Source organism: Gadus morhua, chromosome 11 (genome assembly GCF_902167405.1).
Source record: "Gadus morhua chromosome 11, gadMor3.0, whole genome shotgun sequence".
NCBI classification, from domain to species: domain Eukaryota; kingdom Metazoa; phylum Chordata; class Actinopteri; order Gadiformes; family Gadidae; genus Gadus; species Gadus morhua.
In genome coordinates, this window is record NC_044058.1 from 28,665,393 (window position 1) to 28,681,103 (window position 15,711).

The 15,711-nt window shown below is 42.5% G+C and overlaps 1 protein-coding gene across 1 annotated transcript; it reads right to left on the reverse strand.

Moving 5' to 3' along the window:
- Nucleotides 1-608: 608 nt before the first annotated feature.
- si:dkey-13n15.11 (NLR family CARD domain-containing protein 3) lies at nt 609-11,718 on the reverse strand. Its single transcript, XM_030371589.1, has 7 exons — nt 11,625-11,718; nt 7,984-9,757; nt 5,746-5,919; nt 4,574-4,747; nt 4,202-4,375; nt 3,984-4,030; nt 609-2,317 (listed from the first exon to the last, which is right to left on the reverse strand). Exons 1-7 carry the CDS (start codon nt 11,632-11,634, stop codon nt 1,764-1,766), a joined length of 2,907 nt encoding a protein of 968 aa, XP_030227449.1. The 5' UTR covers nt 11,635-11,718; the 3' UTR covers nt 609-1,763.
- Between the last annotated feature and the right edge of the window lie 3,993 nt (nt 11,719-15,711).

Consider the following 15,711-nt stretch of genomic DNA (forward strand, 5'->3'; position numbering starts at 1 on the left):
TGTTTGCACTATATGTTGCACTATATTTAAGTTATTTTGTTGTTTTCTGTCATAATTGTTATACCATAAGATTTGTTTTTTATTGGTAAGATGGCAGTTGTTAAGAACGTTACTATTCATAATTCAAACTGAATAAAACTCATAATGAACAGAGTATATAGTGTATTGTCTCGATTTATTTGCCACGGTATTGGTATTAAATTTTCCTTTTAGAGGTCTTAAAAAGGTCTTAAAAGTCATTCAATTTGTATTTCAAAAATGTGTAGATACCATGGGTGCGCCGCTCTAGGTTACCCGTGTAGAACGTGTTTGTGTGTGTCTGTCTGTCTGTGTGTGTCTCTGTGTGTGTGTGTGTATCTCTCTGTTTGTGTGTGTGTGTGTGTGTGTGTGTGTGTGTGTGTGTGTGTGCGTGTGTGTCTGTGTGTCTGTGTGTGTCTGTGTGTTCTCTCCATATTCCCTCCCTCATCGGACATTTGAGTCTGATGTGGAAATGCACTTGCTGGTATCCTGATTATTAAGGTTGTGTAGACAAAGCCTCTTTTTGGTCGGTGAACCCCCGACCTTAAAGTGTCAACTGATCCTCTGCTGAATACCAAACATTCAGTGGATCCACTGAGCTGTTTATCACCATTATGCTTTATAAACAAGGACGACAGAAAAACATTTCCTTACATGAACACAATAAACACAAGGACTCAAACAACAGAAGAACAGTCCCTTACATGTACACAATAAACACAAGGACTCAAACAATAGAAGAACAGTCCCTTACGTGTACACAATAAACACAAGGACTCAAACAATCGAAGAACAGTCCCTTACATGTACACAATAAACACAAGGACTCAAACAATCGAAGAACAGTCCCTTACATGTACACAATAAACACAAGGACTCAAACAATAGAACAGTCCCTTACATGTACACAATAAACAAAAGGACTCAAACAAAAGAAGCAGCAGACATTACTAATCATGAACAGGTGTGCACACATATTAATAACTGAAAATGTTCTGCTGTGTTTTTTCCAAAAGAACAGAAGGAATCAATACTCAGTTTAATGTCATCACAACATGATCTATAGCCCTTCCCTGACCGCTAGCATTATGAATATAATATAAAATCGTCTTTAAATCAGGTTCCATGTTAGGCTTATCAAAATATAAACTGATATCAGAGCCCTACAGTTTGAAACTGTTAACATCTGAAAATATGCACAATATTGTAGTATAAAAAAATGATGTTAAATTAACCTTATGGAAGATCTTAAAAGTCTCTTCCTTTCAGGGTTTATCAAGATCAACTTTCAGAAGCCCAAGAAAACGTATGTGTGTGTGTATATATTTGTGTGTGTTTGTGCGTGCGAATGTTTGTAATGTTTAGTGTGAGTGTATGTGTATGTGGGTTCTCAGATGTGTTTATACTTATGTGTGTGTGTGTGGGGGGGTGTTAATGTGTGTGTTTCTGTAAATATGTGTATTTAAATATGCAAGTGTACGCGTGTGTTTACATATGCGCGTGTGCATGCGTTAAAATATGCGCATGCGTGTTAATATATGCATGTGTCTTAATACATGCGTTTGTTGTTATTAATATGCATGTGTGTGTGTGTTAATGTATGCGCTTGTTTGTGAGTGTCATGTGTGTCCTAAGACAGAGGAGAGAGAGAGAGAGAGAGAGAGAGAGAGAGAGAGAGAGAGAGAGAGAGAGAGAGAGAGAGAGAGAGAGAGAGAGAGAGAGAGAGAGAGAGAGAGAGAGAGAGACTATAGCTTACATAGAGACGCTGAGGCCTCACGCGCCCAGAACCCAATCCCAGGGAGGAGGTCCCCCTGGCTGAAGGTGGACCAGAAGGTGTGGATGTGTGTCAGTGTGTCTGAGGACCCTCCTACTCCTGGGGACACTCTGTAGAAGGACAGAGAGCCAGCAGGCCGGTCCAGATACACTCCTACTCTGGTGGAGTCAGGGGGGGGGAGACGTATGGCTGTTCTACTATCGTTGTACCAGGCAGAGTATACCCCATCATGACACTCAAGCCTCCAGGACTTGTTGTTCAATCCAAACAGGCTGTCACCAACCCGTCCTCTCCTCGTGACTCCTCTGTATGTCACTCCTATATAAAACCCTCCTTCCCTCTCTACCTCCCAGTAACAGCGGCCAGTCAGAGCCTCTTGACACAAAACCTGGTCCCAGCTGTCAAATCTCTCTGGGTGATCCGGATACGACTGGTCCTCTCCAACCAGCGTCACCTTTCTGTTGTCCTCAGACAGAGAGAGTTTTCTGTTGGCTGTGTTGGGGTCCAGTGTGAGTTCACAGGCATCTGATGGAGAACAAGACATGATGAGCTGCTGAAGCGTTCTTCAACATCATCATCATCATCATCATCATCATCATCATCATCATCATCATCATCATCAGCGCTGTTGTCTTGCATTTTTCTTCTTCTTCAGAGCTACTATTGGACCACTGTGCAATAGCTTTGGAAATATTAGTGCATATTGTTTATAAGATAATTTAAATTAAACTTAAACGTAAATCCCATGTATGTGTAAGTGGTTGTCCCAGTCAAAACAATTAATCTTAGAAAAATGTATACACTGAATCCACTCCTGCAATATTTACACTGATATTTACACACTCTTCCACTGACTCTCCCCAGGGTTGTGTACTTTCCCTACTACTGTATATCCTCCACACCAATGATTGTAGCAGTCAGCATATTAATAGACACATCCTGAATTTTGCTGATGACACAGTTATTGTTAGTTTACTGCATGAAAATGATCTCAGAATGGGCCAGTGAATGATGAGTTTGTCAGTTGGTGTGACAAGTCTTTTCTTCAGCTTGACATGTCGAAGACAAAAAAATAAGGCCAATGATTTTAGAAAAAAACAATGTTGTTCTCCTCCACCTACTTACATAAATGGAAACTGCATAGAGATGGTTGACCAGCATAAATATCTGGGAACAATGATAGACAATAAACTCAAATTTGACGTTAATACTGATACTATTTGCAAGATGGGGCAACAACGATTGTACTTCCTTCGGAAGCTTGACTCTTTCAATGTCGATAAGGTTACGTTGTCTTTATTTTACAAATCCTTTATAGAATCTGTTTTTCACATTTTCTTTTATTGCCTGGTATGGGGGCATCAGGCTTAGGGACAAAAAAAAACTCATATTGTGAAGATGGCTGGGAAGTTGATTGGCTGTCCACAAGTATCCTTGCTGAGCATTTATGAGAAGCAGGTTACTCAGAAAGCAATGTTGGACTGTAAAAATCACCCCCTTCATTGTTCATTTAAAGCCCTTCCCTCAGGCCAGAGACTAAGAGTCCCTCTTTCTAAGTCCAATAGGACAAATAACTATTTTATTGCTAGCGCAATACGTTTGCTCAATTTGCACAATTCTTTCCATACCTGTAAATGTATTTGAATCTGATGACTAGATAAGTATGACCGTTTTTTTTAACTTATATTAGCCTGTGTCTATCCCTTTGTTGTGTGTTCTTGTGTATCTTGTGCAAGACAAGTTTCCCTTTTTGGACAATAAAGTGAACACATATTATGCATCAAAACGTTCAGCATGATGAGCTGATTGCTCTCTGGAATATCTAAGCAATGAAATCGACATACTTTTCAAGATATTAGACTTTGAAAGGCACCAAAGCACATCCATTTTAATCCACCTGTGTAAACCACAGACTGAACCAGCTGAGCTCACATACAGGCTGGAAACCAACTGTTGGTACCATAGACCTGGTTCATACATACTATACATAGACATGTACACATACGTACACACACCTACACAAACATAATAGACATACATAAAAACACTGAAACACAGCTATACATGCATATACACAAGTACAGTATAGACAAGTCCACATCTGAATGACCGGACATCACCTCCTGCTGTGTGGATGGACTTTCTATCTCAATAGTTAGTGTGTGATGTGATGAGTCAAATATACACTTACACTTCTTTAAACCTGGTTTCAGCCTCCTCATTCCTCCGTGCTCCACACTTGGGGGAAAACAGTGAGAGCAGAATGTTGAAATATTCACCTTCATCATCTGCTGTCACATCACTTTCTACACAACAGTTGCAGCTGCCTTTTCAAACCACTTAATCTAGCAGCGGCTTGAATCCTTGTGGCAGACTTTGTCCCTGAGTGGTGAGCTGTCCTCTCCATACCTGAGAGTGTCCAGTCTCCAGCGTGGATCCTCCAGTCCAGCAGAGAGCAGCGCAGCTCCAGAGTCTCCTGGGTGATTGTAGCTCAGGTCCAGCTTTCTCAGATGGGAGGGGTTGGAGCTCAGTGCTGAGGCCAGAGAAGCACAGCCTTCCTGTGTGACCAGGCAGCCAGACAATCTACACACACACACACACACACACACACACACACACACACACACACACACACACACACACACACACACACACACACACACACACACACACACACACACACACACACAAGCACTATACATTTTCTGGAGGTAAATATGTTCAACGTCCTCTGATGTGGAACTTGGTGGTGTAACTGTTTGACCATTGAGTCCAACTGACCTGAGAGTTTCCAGTATACAGTGTTGACTTCCCAGTCCAGCAGAGAGCAGCTTCACTCCTGAATCCTGCAGATCATTGGTACTCAGGTCCAGCTTTCTCAGACTAGAGGAGTTGGAGCTGAGAACTGAGGCCAGAGCTTCACAGCATCTCTCTGACAGCTGACAGCCATTCAGCCTTCACAAACAATAAACAGAATACACTAGGAACGTTAATGTTTTATTTGAAATTTGTTATTAGACATGTTTTATTAGTTGAACTAAATGTCTTCAAAACATGACTAACTTAGAGGTCGGATAACTAATGACTCAACAAAGCTCCTGAACGTGTCCCTAAAAAGAGCAAGTTCTAAGAAGAAGCTGTTATTGAACTTTATTCAACAACTCTAAAGTCCACCTTAATGTCTGACTACATGATTATGAATAGGATTGTAATAAAACATACACATTATAACGCCATATGGTAATGGCGCTGCGATGCACGCAAACTGCCAAGGTTTAGTTCAGTGCTGGGAGTTAAAGCGCGGCTGTATTGCAGCGCCAATCTGATCGCTCTATTGGGAAACACGACCCACTTAAGTTCCAATGAAGACACTCTGCTTTGATCAGAAATCTAAAACACTTGTTTGTACTTTGTGCAAAGTGTAAATGAAATGTCACTGCAGCACTAGCGCTATTCAAGAGCATTTGAAGAAATGCACTATTCTGAATGACCCAGAGAAGAAAATAAATCCTAATTAGAGTATATTATCCAATCAGCAGCCACTGATTATTAGTAGGTATTAGATTGAGGAGGAGGAGGATGAAGAGTTTTGTTGGTGAGGAAAGAGATGTTGCGGCGCTGGTGGTAGAAGCGGGAAAAAAACATTATGCAATCAAAACATTAACAACTTATTTAAAGTGAGTGAATCTGTTCACATGAATGGACATAGATGGATGGTACGTGACCAAGGACATTTTCACATCTAATAAAGGGGTGCAACCAAATTTCTTAGGGTGCCACCAAATTAATAAGTTAATGGCAGCAGTGCCACCAGTAGAAAATGTTACTTGAGCCCTGAGAGAACATATTCTACTTATTTATTTAGACCTGTTAACTTTCTGGAGGTAAATCTGTTCAACGTCCTCTGATATGGAACTTGTGGTGTAACTGTTTGACCATTGAGTAAAACTGACCTGAGCGTTTCCAGTGTACAGTGTGGACTCCCCAGTCCAGCAGAGAGCAGCTTCACTCCTGAATCCTGCAGATCATTGGTACTCAGGTCCAGCTCTCTCAGACTAGAAGTGTTGGAGCTGAGACCTGAGGCCAGAGCTTCACAGCATTCCTCTGACAGATTACAGCCACTCAGCCTTCACACACAATAAAGAGAGCATGTTAGACTTGTTGTACTTGTTGAAATCTTTAATTAGAGATGTTAAACTGATTTAACTAACATATATGAGTCAATACATTAGGTCCTTATGTTCATTCAATATTGAGTGTTTAATGAACAATATTGAAAAGCTGATTCATAGTATTCAAAATTTCTTTTTTTTATAAAATTACATTTTCTCGTAGTATTATGTACATTATGTATTGTATTGTAGTACATGCGCACGGCGACCCCATGCTGTGGTCCGCTTACCCAACTCTGATTTAAAGGGGTCCTATTATTGCCTTTTTTACTGGTTATTATTTAATTTGTTTGATCTCTTAGAATTGATTTACAACAATAAAGGGTTGTCGAGCACATTATCTTTCTCCTACTTTTATGAGTATTACAACCCCTATGTGAAACACCCAGTTGCTGAGAATTTTGAGGCAGTAAGATGGCTCTGTGAAGGCTCGGCGTCTGGCAAAGCATACAAGGGACATGTCTCTTCACAACGAAGAAAAAACACCTTCTAACCATTGTTAACCAAAGCCTTACTTGATGAGCGTAGCAAATAGAACTGTTCTTCTGACTGATTGTGAATAATCTGTTGACGCTCTCCCATTGACTCCCAGCAAAAGTACAAGCTTAAGTCACCTCGCACCCGAGGTAAAAGAAAGCCGCGGATGAAATTCACAAAGAGCCGTTTCTAGGCAGCTCAGTAACTGTGATTTGCTGTAATAATTTGCTCCCCCTTGTGGCAACTTTGTGGTATTTTAGATTTGCCAACCATTAACATACACAAAATACATGTAAAGCGCAACAGGAGAAGCAAAAAATGGAAAAGCATAATAGGTCTCCTTTAAATCCCATTTGGAGGGAGCTCCGGCGGTTAGCAAACCAAGCTAGGTTCACACCGAACGTCTAAACATCTCTGATACAAACAGAAACATCCCCTACATGAGCAGCATTGTTTTTCTGGAGGTAAATATGTTCAACGTCCTCTGATGTGGAACTTGTGGTGGAACTCTTTGACCATTGAGTCCAACTGACCTGAGAGTTTCCAGTGTACAGTGTGGACTCCCCAGTCCAGCAGAGAGCAGCTTCACTCCTGGATCCTGCAGATCATTGGTACTCAGGTCTAGCTCTCTCAGACTAGAGGAGTTGGAGCTGAGAACTGTGGCCAGAGCTTCACAGCATCTTTCTGACAGCTGACAATCATTCAGCCTTCAGACACAATAAACAGAACATGTTAGGAACTGTGATTAAAGTAACTCACATCTTTTACTTTTAACATAATGAAGGACTTGTTGAAATCTTTAATTAGAGATGATTTATTAATTTATTCAGTGTTTAATGACACATTGAAACGCTGATTTATAGTAATTAAAAAATCTTTTTTTTATTAATATTACATTTTATCGTATTATTGTGTATATTATACTATGTATTGTAGTACGTATGTGCACAGCGACACCCTGCTGTGGTCCTCTTACCCAACTCTGATTTAAAGGGGTCCTATTATGGCCTTTTTTACTATTTATTATTTAGTTTGTTTGATCTCATAGAATTGATTTACAACAATAAAGGGTTGTCGAGCACATGAAGTCCCTGAAGTCTCTATATCAACGCATCCTATTGGTTAAACCAAATAGCGTCCATAAAACCAAATGCACTGGACAAGGTTAAAACGTTTTACAATAGTGGGTTACCTTTAACAAATAATGAACGTATATTTTTTAATAATAATAACTTATATATACTCTATACTGTATTTAACAATTAATAAACAATTGTTAATTCTTGGCTTTCCTTATTTATTATTTCAAAATAAATAGAGCTTTTGAGTTTGACTTATCACCCAGGTTACAAAACAAATGTGTGTATTGTGATACATGTTATAAGTTAACCTTGATAAAAAATGGCATGTTATTATAACTTGTATATTCTACTAGGTATATTGGGTTGTTTTTATTGCAATACATGCAATATGTATTTATATTCTAGTATTATTTATATTGTGTTGTGTGTGCATTGTAATACATGTTATTATTGAACCTACAGAGATCTTTTGGAGGCTTTGACCACTGGCAGCAGCCTCAGAAGACCCTCATCTGAAGCATAGTATTTCTTCAGGTCAAACACGTCCAGCTCCTTTTCTGACGACAGTAAGAGGAAGACCAGAGCTGACCACTGAGAAGGAGAGAGAGATTTTTCGGAGAGTCTTCCTGATGTCAGGTACTGTTGGATCTCCTCTACTAGAGAACAGTCGTTCAGCTCATTCAGACAGTGGAATAGATTGATGCTTCCCTCTGTAGAGGGATTTTCCCCTATCTTCGTCTTGATGTAAGACACCGTGTCCTTACTGGTCTGTGAGCTACTTTCTTTCTTTCCCAGCAAACCTTGTAGGACAATCACATTGCTCTCCAGAGAGAGACCCAGGAGGAAACGGAGGAACAAGTCCAGGTGTCCGTTCTCACTCTGTAAGGCCTTGTCCACAGCAATCTGGTAGAGTTCAGACCACTGGGTTTGTGGTTGCCCTGAGAGCAGATTGACCCCAGAGTCGATGAATGACATAAAGACATAAAGGGCAGCCAGAAACTCCTGGATGCTCAGATGGACAAAGCAGAACACCTTTTCCTGGTACATCCCACACTCCTCTTTAAAGATCTCGGTGAACACTCCTGAGTACACTGAGGCTGCTCTGATATCGATGTCACACTCTGCCAGGTCTTCCTCGTAGAAGATCAGGTGACCTTTCTCCAGCTGCTTAAGAGCCAGTTTTCCCAGAGAAACAATGATCTCCTTGCTCTCTAAACTCCAGTCTTGATCTGTTTCAGCTCTCCCATGATACTTCCTGCCCCCCTGTATGGACTGAACCCTCAGAAAGTGGCTGTACATCTGAGTCACGGTCTTGGGCATCTCTTCTCCTATTTGGGATGTTTTGAAGAAGTCTCCCAGAACTGTTGCAGCTATCCAACAGAAGACTGGGATGTGACACATGATGTGGAGGCTTTGTGATTTCTTGATGTGAGAGATGATTGTGTTTGCCAGTGTCTCCTCTGTGAATCTCTTCCTGAAGTACTCCTCCTTCTGTGGGTCGGTGAACCCTCTCACCTCTGTCACCATACCAACACACTCAGCAGGGATCTGATTGGCTGCCGCAGGGCGTGTGGTTATCCAGATGTGAGCGGAGGGAAGCAGGTCGCCCCTGATGAGGTTTGTCAGCAGCACGTCCACCGCGGTGGACTTTGTGACATCAGTCCAGATCGGGTTTCTCTGGAAGTCCAGAGGAAGTCGGCACTCATCCAGACCATCCAAGATGAAGACAACTTGGAACCGGTCGAATCTGCTGATTCCTGCTTCTTTGGTCTCAATAAAGAAGTGATGAAGAAGTCCCACCAAGCTAAACTCTTTCCTGCTCAGTAAATTCAACTCTCTGAAAGTGAGGAGAAATGTGAATTGTATGTCGTGGTTGGCCTTGCCTTCAGCCCAGTCCAGAGTGAACTTGTGTGTTAAGACGGTTTTACCAATTCCTGCCACTCCAGTTGTCATTATTGTCCGGAATGGTTTATATTGTCCAGGAAAGGGTTTAAAGATGTCCTCACATCTGATTGGTGTTTCCTCCTTGGCTGGTTTCCTGGAAGCGGTTTCAATCAGTCTGACCTCATGTTGCTGGTTGACCTCTCCACTGCCTCTCTCTGTGATGAAGAGCTCTGTGTAGAAGTAGTTCAGATTTTTTCGCTGTCCTGCTTTAGCGATTCCCTCAAACACACACCTGAACTTCTTCCCCAAACGAGACTTGATTTTATTTTGGCACTTGACAGCAGCAGATCCTAAAGGAGAAAACAACAGAAGTCATCAGTGAGTGGATGGTGAAATCATTTGAACCAATATTTCCTGTGAAATGATCAACTTCATCACGTTTAGTGTCGTCACGACACCCAGATTTACCTCAGCACCAAATCCCTCCACAACCCCCCCCCCCTCCCCTCTCCCACATTGAATCCTACCTGTCTACACTCACACTCCGGATGCAAAATAACTTCCTCAAACTTAACAGCAACAAAACTAAACTCCTACTCAGCGGCGCCAAATCCATCGCAGCAAACTCACTAACCCCCCCACACTCACTATCGATGGCACCACGGTCTCCCCCTCCCCCCAGGCCCGCAATCTTGGCGTAATCTTTGATTCCACCCTCTCCCTTGAACCTCCCGTCCGCCACACCGTCAAAACCTCCTTCCATCACCTCCGTAATGCAAAGATCACATCCCCCCTCACACCCCCGCTGCCGAAAGACTCATCCAAGCCTTCAACTCCTCCCGCCTCGACTACTGCAACACACTCCTCGCCGGCATCACCATCACCTCCATCAACAGCCTCCAACTTGTCCGGAACGCTGCAGCCCTCCGGGAGAGTCTCCTTACTCACGCTAAATCATGGCACCACATCACCCCAGTCCTCAAAAACCTCCACTGACTCCCCATTTCCCACCGGAACCATTCCAAACTCCTGCTCCTCACCTACAAAGCCCTCCACCATTTGGCCTCCTCTTATCTCTCTGACCTTCCCTCCATCTATCAACCCGCCCGGGCCCTCAGATCCTCCTAAGCCGGTCTCCTCTCCACCCACACATCAGAACTCTGCAGCCGACAGAGCCTTCTCCAGGGCAGCTCCCAGGCTCTGGAACACCCTCCCCCAACATATCCGTCACTCAGAGTCCCTCACCATCTACCAGTCCCACCTCAAGACCCATCTCTTCTCCTCCGCCTACCCCTAGATCACCCACCAACCCAAGCCCCATCAACTTTACATTTCCTTTTGTTTGTTTAATGTTGTGCTATATAATATAATTTATTATTATTTATTATTATTCATTACTTGTGGTCGCAAGCTGGTCGTGACAAGGATTGCATGTTACAAAATTCAAAATCTTCAAGACAATTTTGATATTTTCACGGCAAAATTTTTGGTCAAATGATAGTAATAATCAGGGCCGTCGGACTGCGGGGACAAAGGGGACAGTTGTGGGGGGGCCCAAGGCAGAGGGGGGGCCCATGACCAAAAAAAAAAAAAAAAAATTTCTTTAACCTCACCGTTTTTTTTTTCTTTATCTCCCCCCGTCAACAATCGCTTCCCCCCCCCCCCCCCCCCCCCCCGTCAACAATCGCTCCGGAACCCCCCCCCCCCCGTCAACAACCTGGCACAGGGGGTCCAGCAGTACCTATAGTATAGGGGCCCAGGATTTGGTGCTACGGCCCTGGTAATAATGATAGTGAATCAATATAAATTGACTTGCTATGCTGATATAACAAGATGGTTTTGCATCTCTTCCACTGAGTTATTCTGCTGTTGATCTGCTGAATAATGATTCATGTTATTTAACCTCATACCCCCAGAATAACCCTACATATCTGGATCAAGCTATTTATCTGATACCCCCACAATAACCCTACATATGTGGATCAAACCATTTAACCTGATACCCCCACAATTACCCTACATTTGTGGATCAACCCATTTAACCCCCAAGAGTAAAGATGTCTCCACGTTGAAGTTAAAAGTCATTAAGTCCGAACAGAACCAATAAGAGTCTCATACTACTTCTTAAAATTAGAATTTCCCCTCTGTTTTCAAGATAAGAGTCTCTTCTGCCCTTCAAAATAATTGTCTCCTCTGTCTTCAAAGTAAGTCTCTTACCGTCCCTCATTGTGTTGGCTAGTTCCAACTGGTTAATCTCCTCTGTTTGATGCTGCTGTACAGACTTAGCACTGGTAACTTCTGACCTCCACTGGTGTCTGTGGAGAACACACACAGACACACACACACACACACACACACACACACACACACACACACACACACACACACACACACACACAGACACACACAATTGTATTTCCCCTGACTTGTAAACATCAGTATCTATAAAGTGACCAAAAAGAACAAACATCGTTTGAGAATGAGAACGAGGGAGGAGCTGAGTCTGACTGACTCAGCTGAGAACCGTGGATTCCTTGATTCGACTCACCGCTACCGGAAACGCGACTGAACGAACGAAAGATTCTTGGCGAACTGTCTGACGCGAACTCACGGTATCAAGGAAAATAATCATGAAATCCATCACTAGTCTAAACGCTTTGCCACCGCAGAGGCAGACTCAGCCTACACACAGAGAGGGCGGGTCCTGGGGGCGGGGCTAACTGGACCGAAGGGATTCCTATTGGAGGAAATTAAACTAGCTCTCATTCTTGCTCAGAAACAGCTTCCTCCTGGGGTAATAGATCCTGATTGATTATGCTCTGATTAATGGTAGATGGGCCGGATCTAGATGATCCGCGGGCCGCCAGTTGAACAGCCCCGATGTATTGGCTGAATCCTCAGCTTTCCTTAGAAGGTTGCTTATTTCCATCTTTAAATTCAGGAGGATGATTTATAAAGTGGTCACTCTTCATGGAGACACAGCTGGGCTTTATTATATCTGAAAAAAAATCCTCACCTCTTCTCAATAGACTGATTTCCATCTTTAAACGTAGGAGGAGGTTGCATAGAGTGGTCACTCTTCATGGAGACACAGCTGGGTCCAGGGGAGTCTGCTCTCTGCTGCTGGACTCTTCTAGAAAAACAAGAACCAGGATTTATGGACGTTTGATAAAAGCTGTATCTTTATAATATCTGATAAATTCTCACCTCTTCTCAATTAACTGATTTCCATCTTCAAACTTAAGAGGATGTTCCATAGACCAGTCACTCTTCATGGAGACGCAGCTGGGTCCAGGGGAGTCTGCTCTCTCCTGCTGCTCTGGGCTTCAACACACACACAGCTGTTACTCAGAATAATTATGGAGTCATGATGTATCACTCAGCGAGCGAACGATAATACGATTCAATATCAGTGAAACGGTAAATGCATGCTGTCTTTGTACTTTCTGTGTCATGCCAGATTAATAAAATATTTGAATGTCTCGTCAATCTGTCTTGTTCTTTCATGGTTCATTCTCAATATATGAATGCCTCTTCAATCTGTCTCATTCTTTCATGGTTCGTTCTCCACCCGGGACCCCCTCCATTATTGCTAAATCAAGTCTATTATCTTGCTGATATGTTAAACATCCAATAATCAACTAAACCCCATCCCGCTGCGTTTGGTTAAAGTTGTAATGTTGTGTTGATTGATGACCGACTTCCACGGTGGTTTGAGAATGAGAACGAGGGAGGAGCTGAGTCTGACTGATTCAGCTGAGAACCGTGCATTCCATGAATCGATTCACCGCTACCGGAAACACGACTGACCGAAAGAAAGATTCTGAACAATTCTTCTTGGCGAACTGACCGACACGAACTGAATCGAGGAAAATAATCATGAAATCCATCACTAGTCGAAACTCTGTGCCATCGCAGAGGCGGCTCTCAGCCTACACACAGAGAGGGCGGGTCCTGGGGGTGGGGCTAACTGGACCGAAGGGATTCCTATTGGAGGAAATTAAACTAGCTCATTCCTGCTCAGAAACAGCTTCCTCCTGGGGTAATAGATCCTGATTGATTATGCTCTGATTATGGATGACGGGTCGGATCAAGATGATCCGCGGGCCACCATTTGAACAGCCCTGATGTATTGGCTGAATCCTCACCTTTCCTTAGAAGGTTGCTTATTTCCATCTTTAAATTCAGGAGGATGATTTATAAAGTGGTCACTCTTCATGGAGACACAGCTGGGCTTTATTATAGCTGACAAATCCTCACCTCTTCTCAATAGACTGATTTCCATCTTCAAACTTAAGAGGGTGTTCCATAGACCAGTCACTCTTCATGGAGACACAGCTGGGTCCAGGGGAGTCTGCTCTCTCCGGCTGCTCTGGGCTTCAACACACACAAAGCTGTTACTCAAAATAATGATGGAGTCTTGAGAAATCAATGCTGAGCTCCAAGATGGACAACAGTCACAGACAGAGAGATCCTCTTCTTACCTCTTAGCTTTGCTCCGGCGGCCATGTTCCCCAGACAGAGTGGTTTTAGAGTTAGGACCCCCCTCCTTTCTTTTTTCCTCATCCATAGTACACTGGAGACTTGGACACAAACAAAAGTGCAGATTGTTTCTGTGGATTCTGTTTGAGTACCGAACGTGAAATTACTGCATTGAAGACTTCCTATCCTCCTCCTGTCTGATATACACACTCTGTCACTATCTATGTCTCGATCTACACGCTTTATCACCATCTATATCTATAGCTACACACTCTATCACGATCTCTGTCTAGATCTACACACTCTATCACTCTCTATGTCTAGATCTACACACTCCATCATGTCTAGATCTACACACTCTATCACTATCTAATTCTAGAGCTACACACTATCACTATTAATGTCTAAATCTACACACTCTATAACTATATGTCTAGATCTCATACATATCATTATGAAGATAATTCCTTATTTCCCTTCTGAACTGCTGAAACACTGAATTCTCTTCCATTTGATCATAGTCACTAGAGCATCAAGAGTCTACAGATCAGTGTGCTATCCCGTTAAAGACGGCCATAAATCCACCAATAGGTAACTAATGTTAACAATTAAACTCCACAATAGAGTTGACAACATGAACCAAACTGACCTCACTACAGTACAGAGTGAACCCTCACAATAAAAATCCACAACGTGAACCAAACTGACCTTACTACAGTACAGACAACCTTCACAATAAAGGTTCCTGGACCAGAGGTTCCATATGAAACACCCACAACACGGTGTAACTAGTGACTGATGTTCTGACCCATATTCCTTTATTCAGACAGGTTCTCTCTCTCAACGAGTTCAACGTCTCTTTTACAGCAAGAACCTGGCAACACAAAACTTGGACTGGAAACATTTAGAACATATCAATACAGTGAGAAAATACAACCAATAATCGAAGGAAAACATGACATTTAGCGAGCTTTACCTTAGCTTCTCCGTGAGGAAAACTTGTGCTGCCCCGTGTTGTAGGAAAATATAAAAGCACAGAAGGACGGAAAGTAAGATCCATTGAAGGAAGAGATTCAGTTGTTCACATAATGCAAGTGTTCAGAACCGAAACAGAACATGAACACGGTTCTAAAGGTTCTGAGTAAAGATTGAGCTGCTGGGCTCCTCAGTGAGGACAGATCGAATGAGGAAGGATTCTTTGAACAACAGCTCACTACGTGTAAACTCTTTATAATGTCATAGAACACAAACTCATAGAACATGAACCCATAAATGTATCAAGTCATGAGATAAGACGGAGCAAAGGTCTGATGGATAGATGAATAGATAACTTTATTGCCATGTCAACACAGTTGATAAGAATTTGTCTTAGTGCCACACAGGTTAAAATAGGGCAATACACACACAGTACATACAGTACAAAAAAGACAATGACACAGACAATCATTCAAACCAGTAAAAGATGAAAAGATCTTGTGCTATTGCAATTTCCCATGAAGTGTTTGTGCATTCGATAAAGTGCAGAGTGCGATTAGCCCAGGTTTACTCTGAGGGCCTGAGCATTGAGGAGACTCATAGTGGCAGGGTACGGGCTATTACAGAACCGGGATGTTTTACCCATGAGACTTTGCACTCTGTAGTTTCTGTAGGCTTTCTGACTATTTTTGGTCTGTTGAATTCAAATTTTGGATGATGGTGGTGATTCTACTTGAGTTTAACGTATCATGCAATGTTGGGGCAGGGCAGCTCAGCGACAGCGCTCTTCCATATGTTTATCGCAAAATCAGCGCTAAAAGACGCCTATATGGACGTAAAGTAGTCT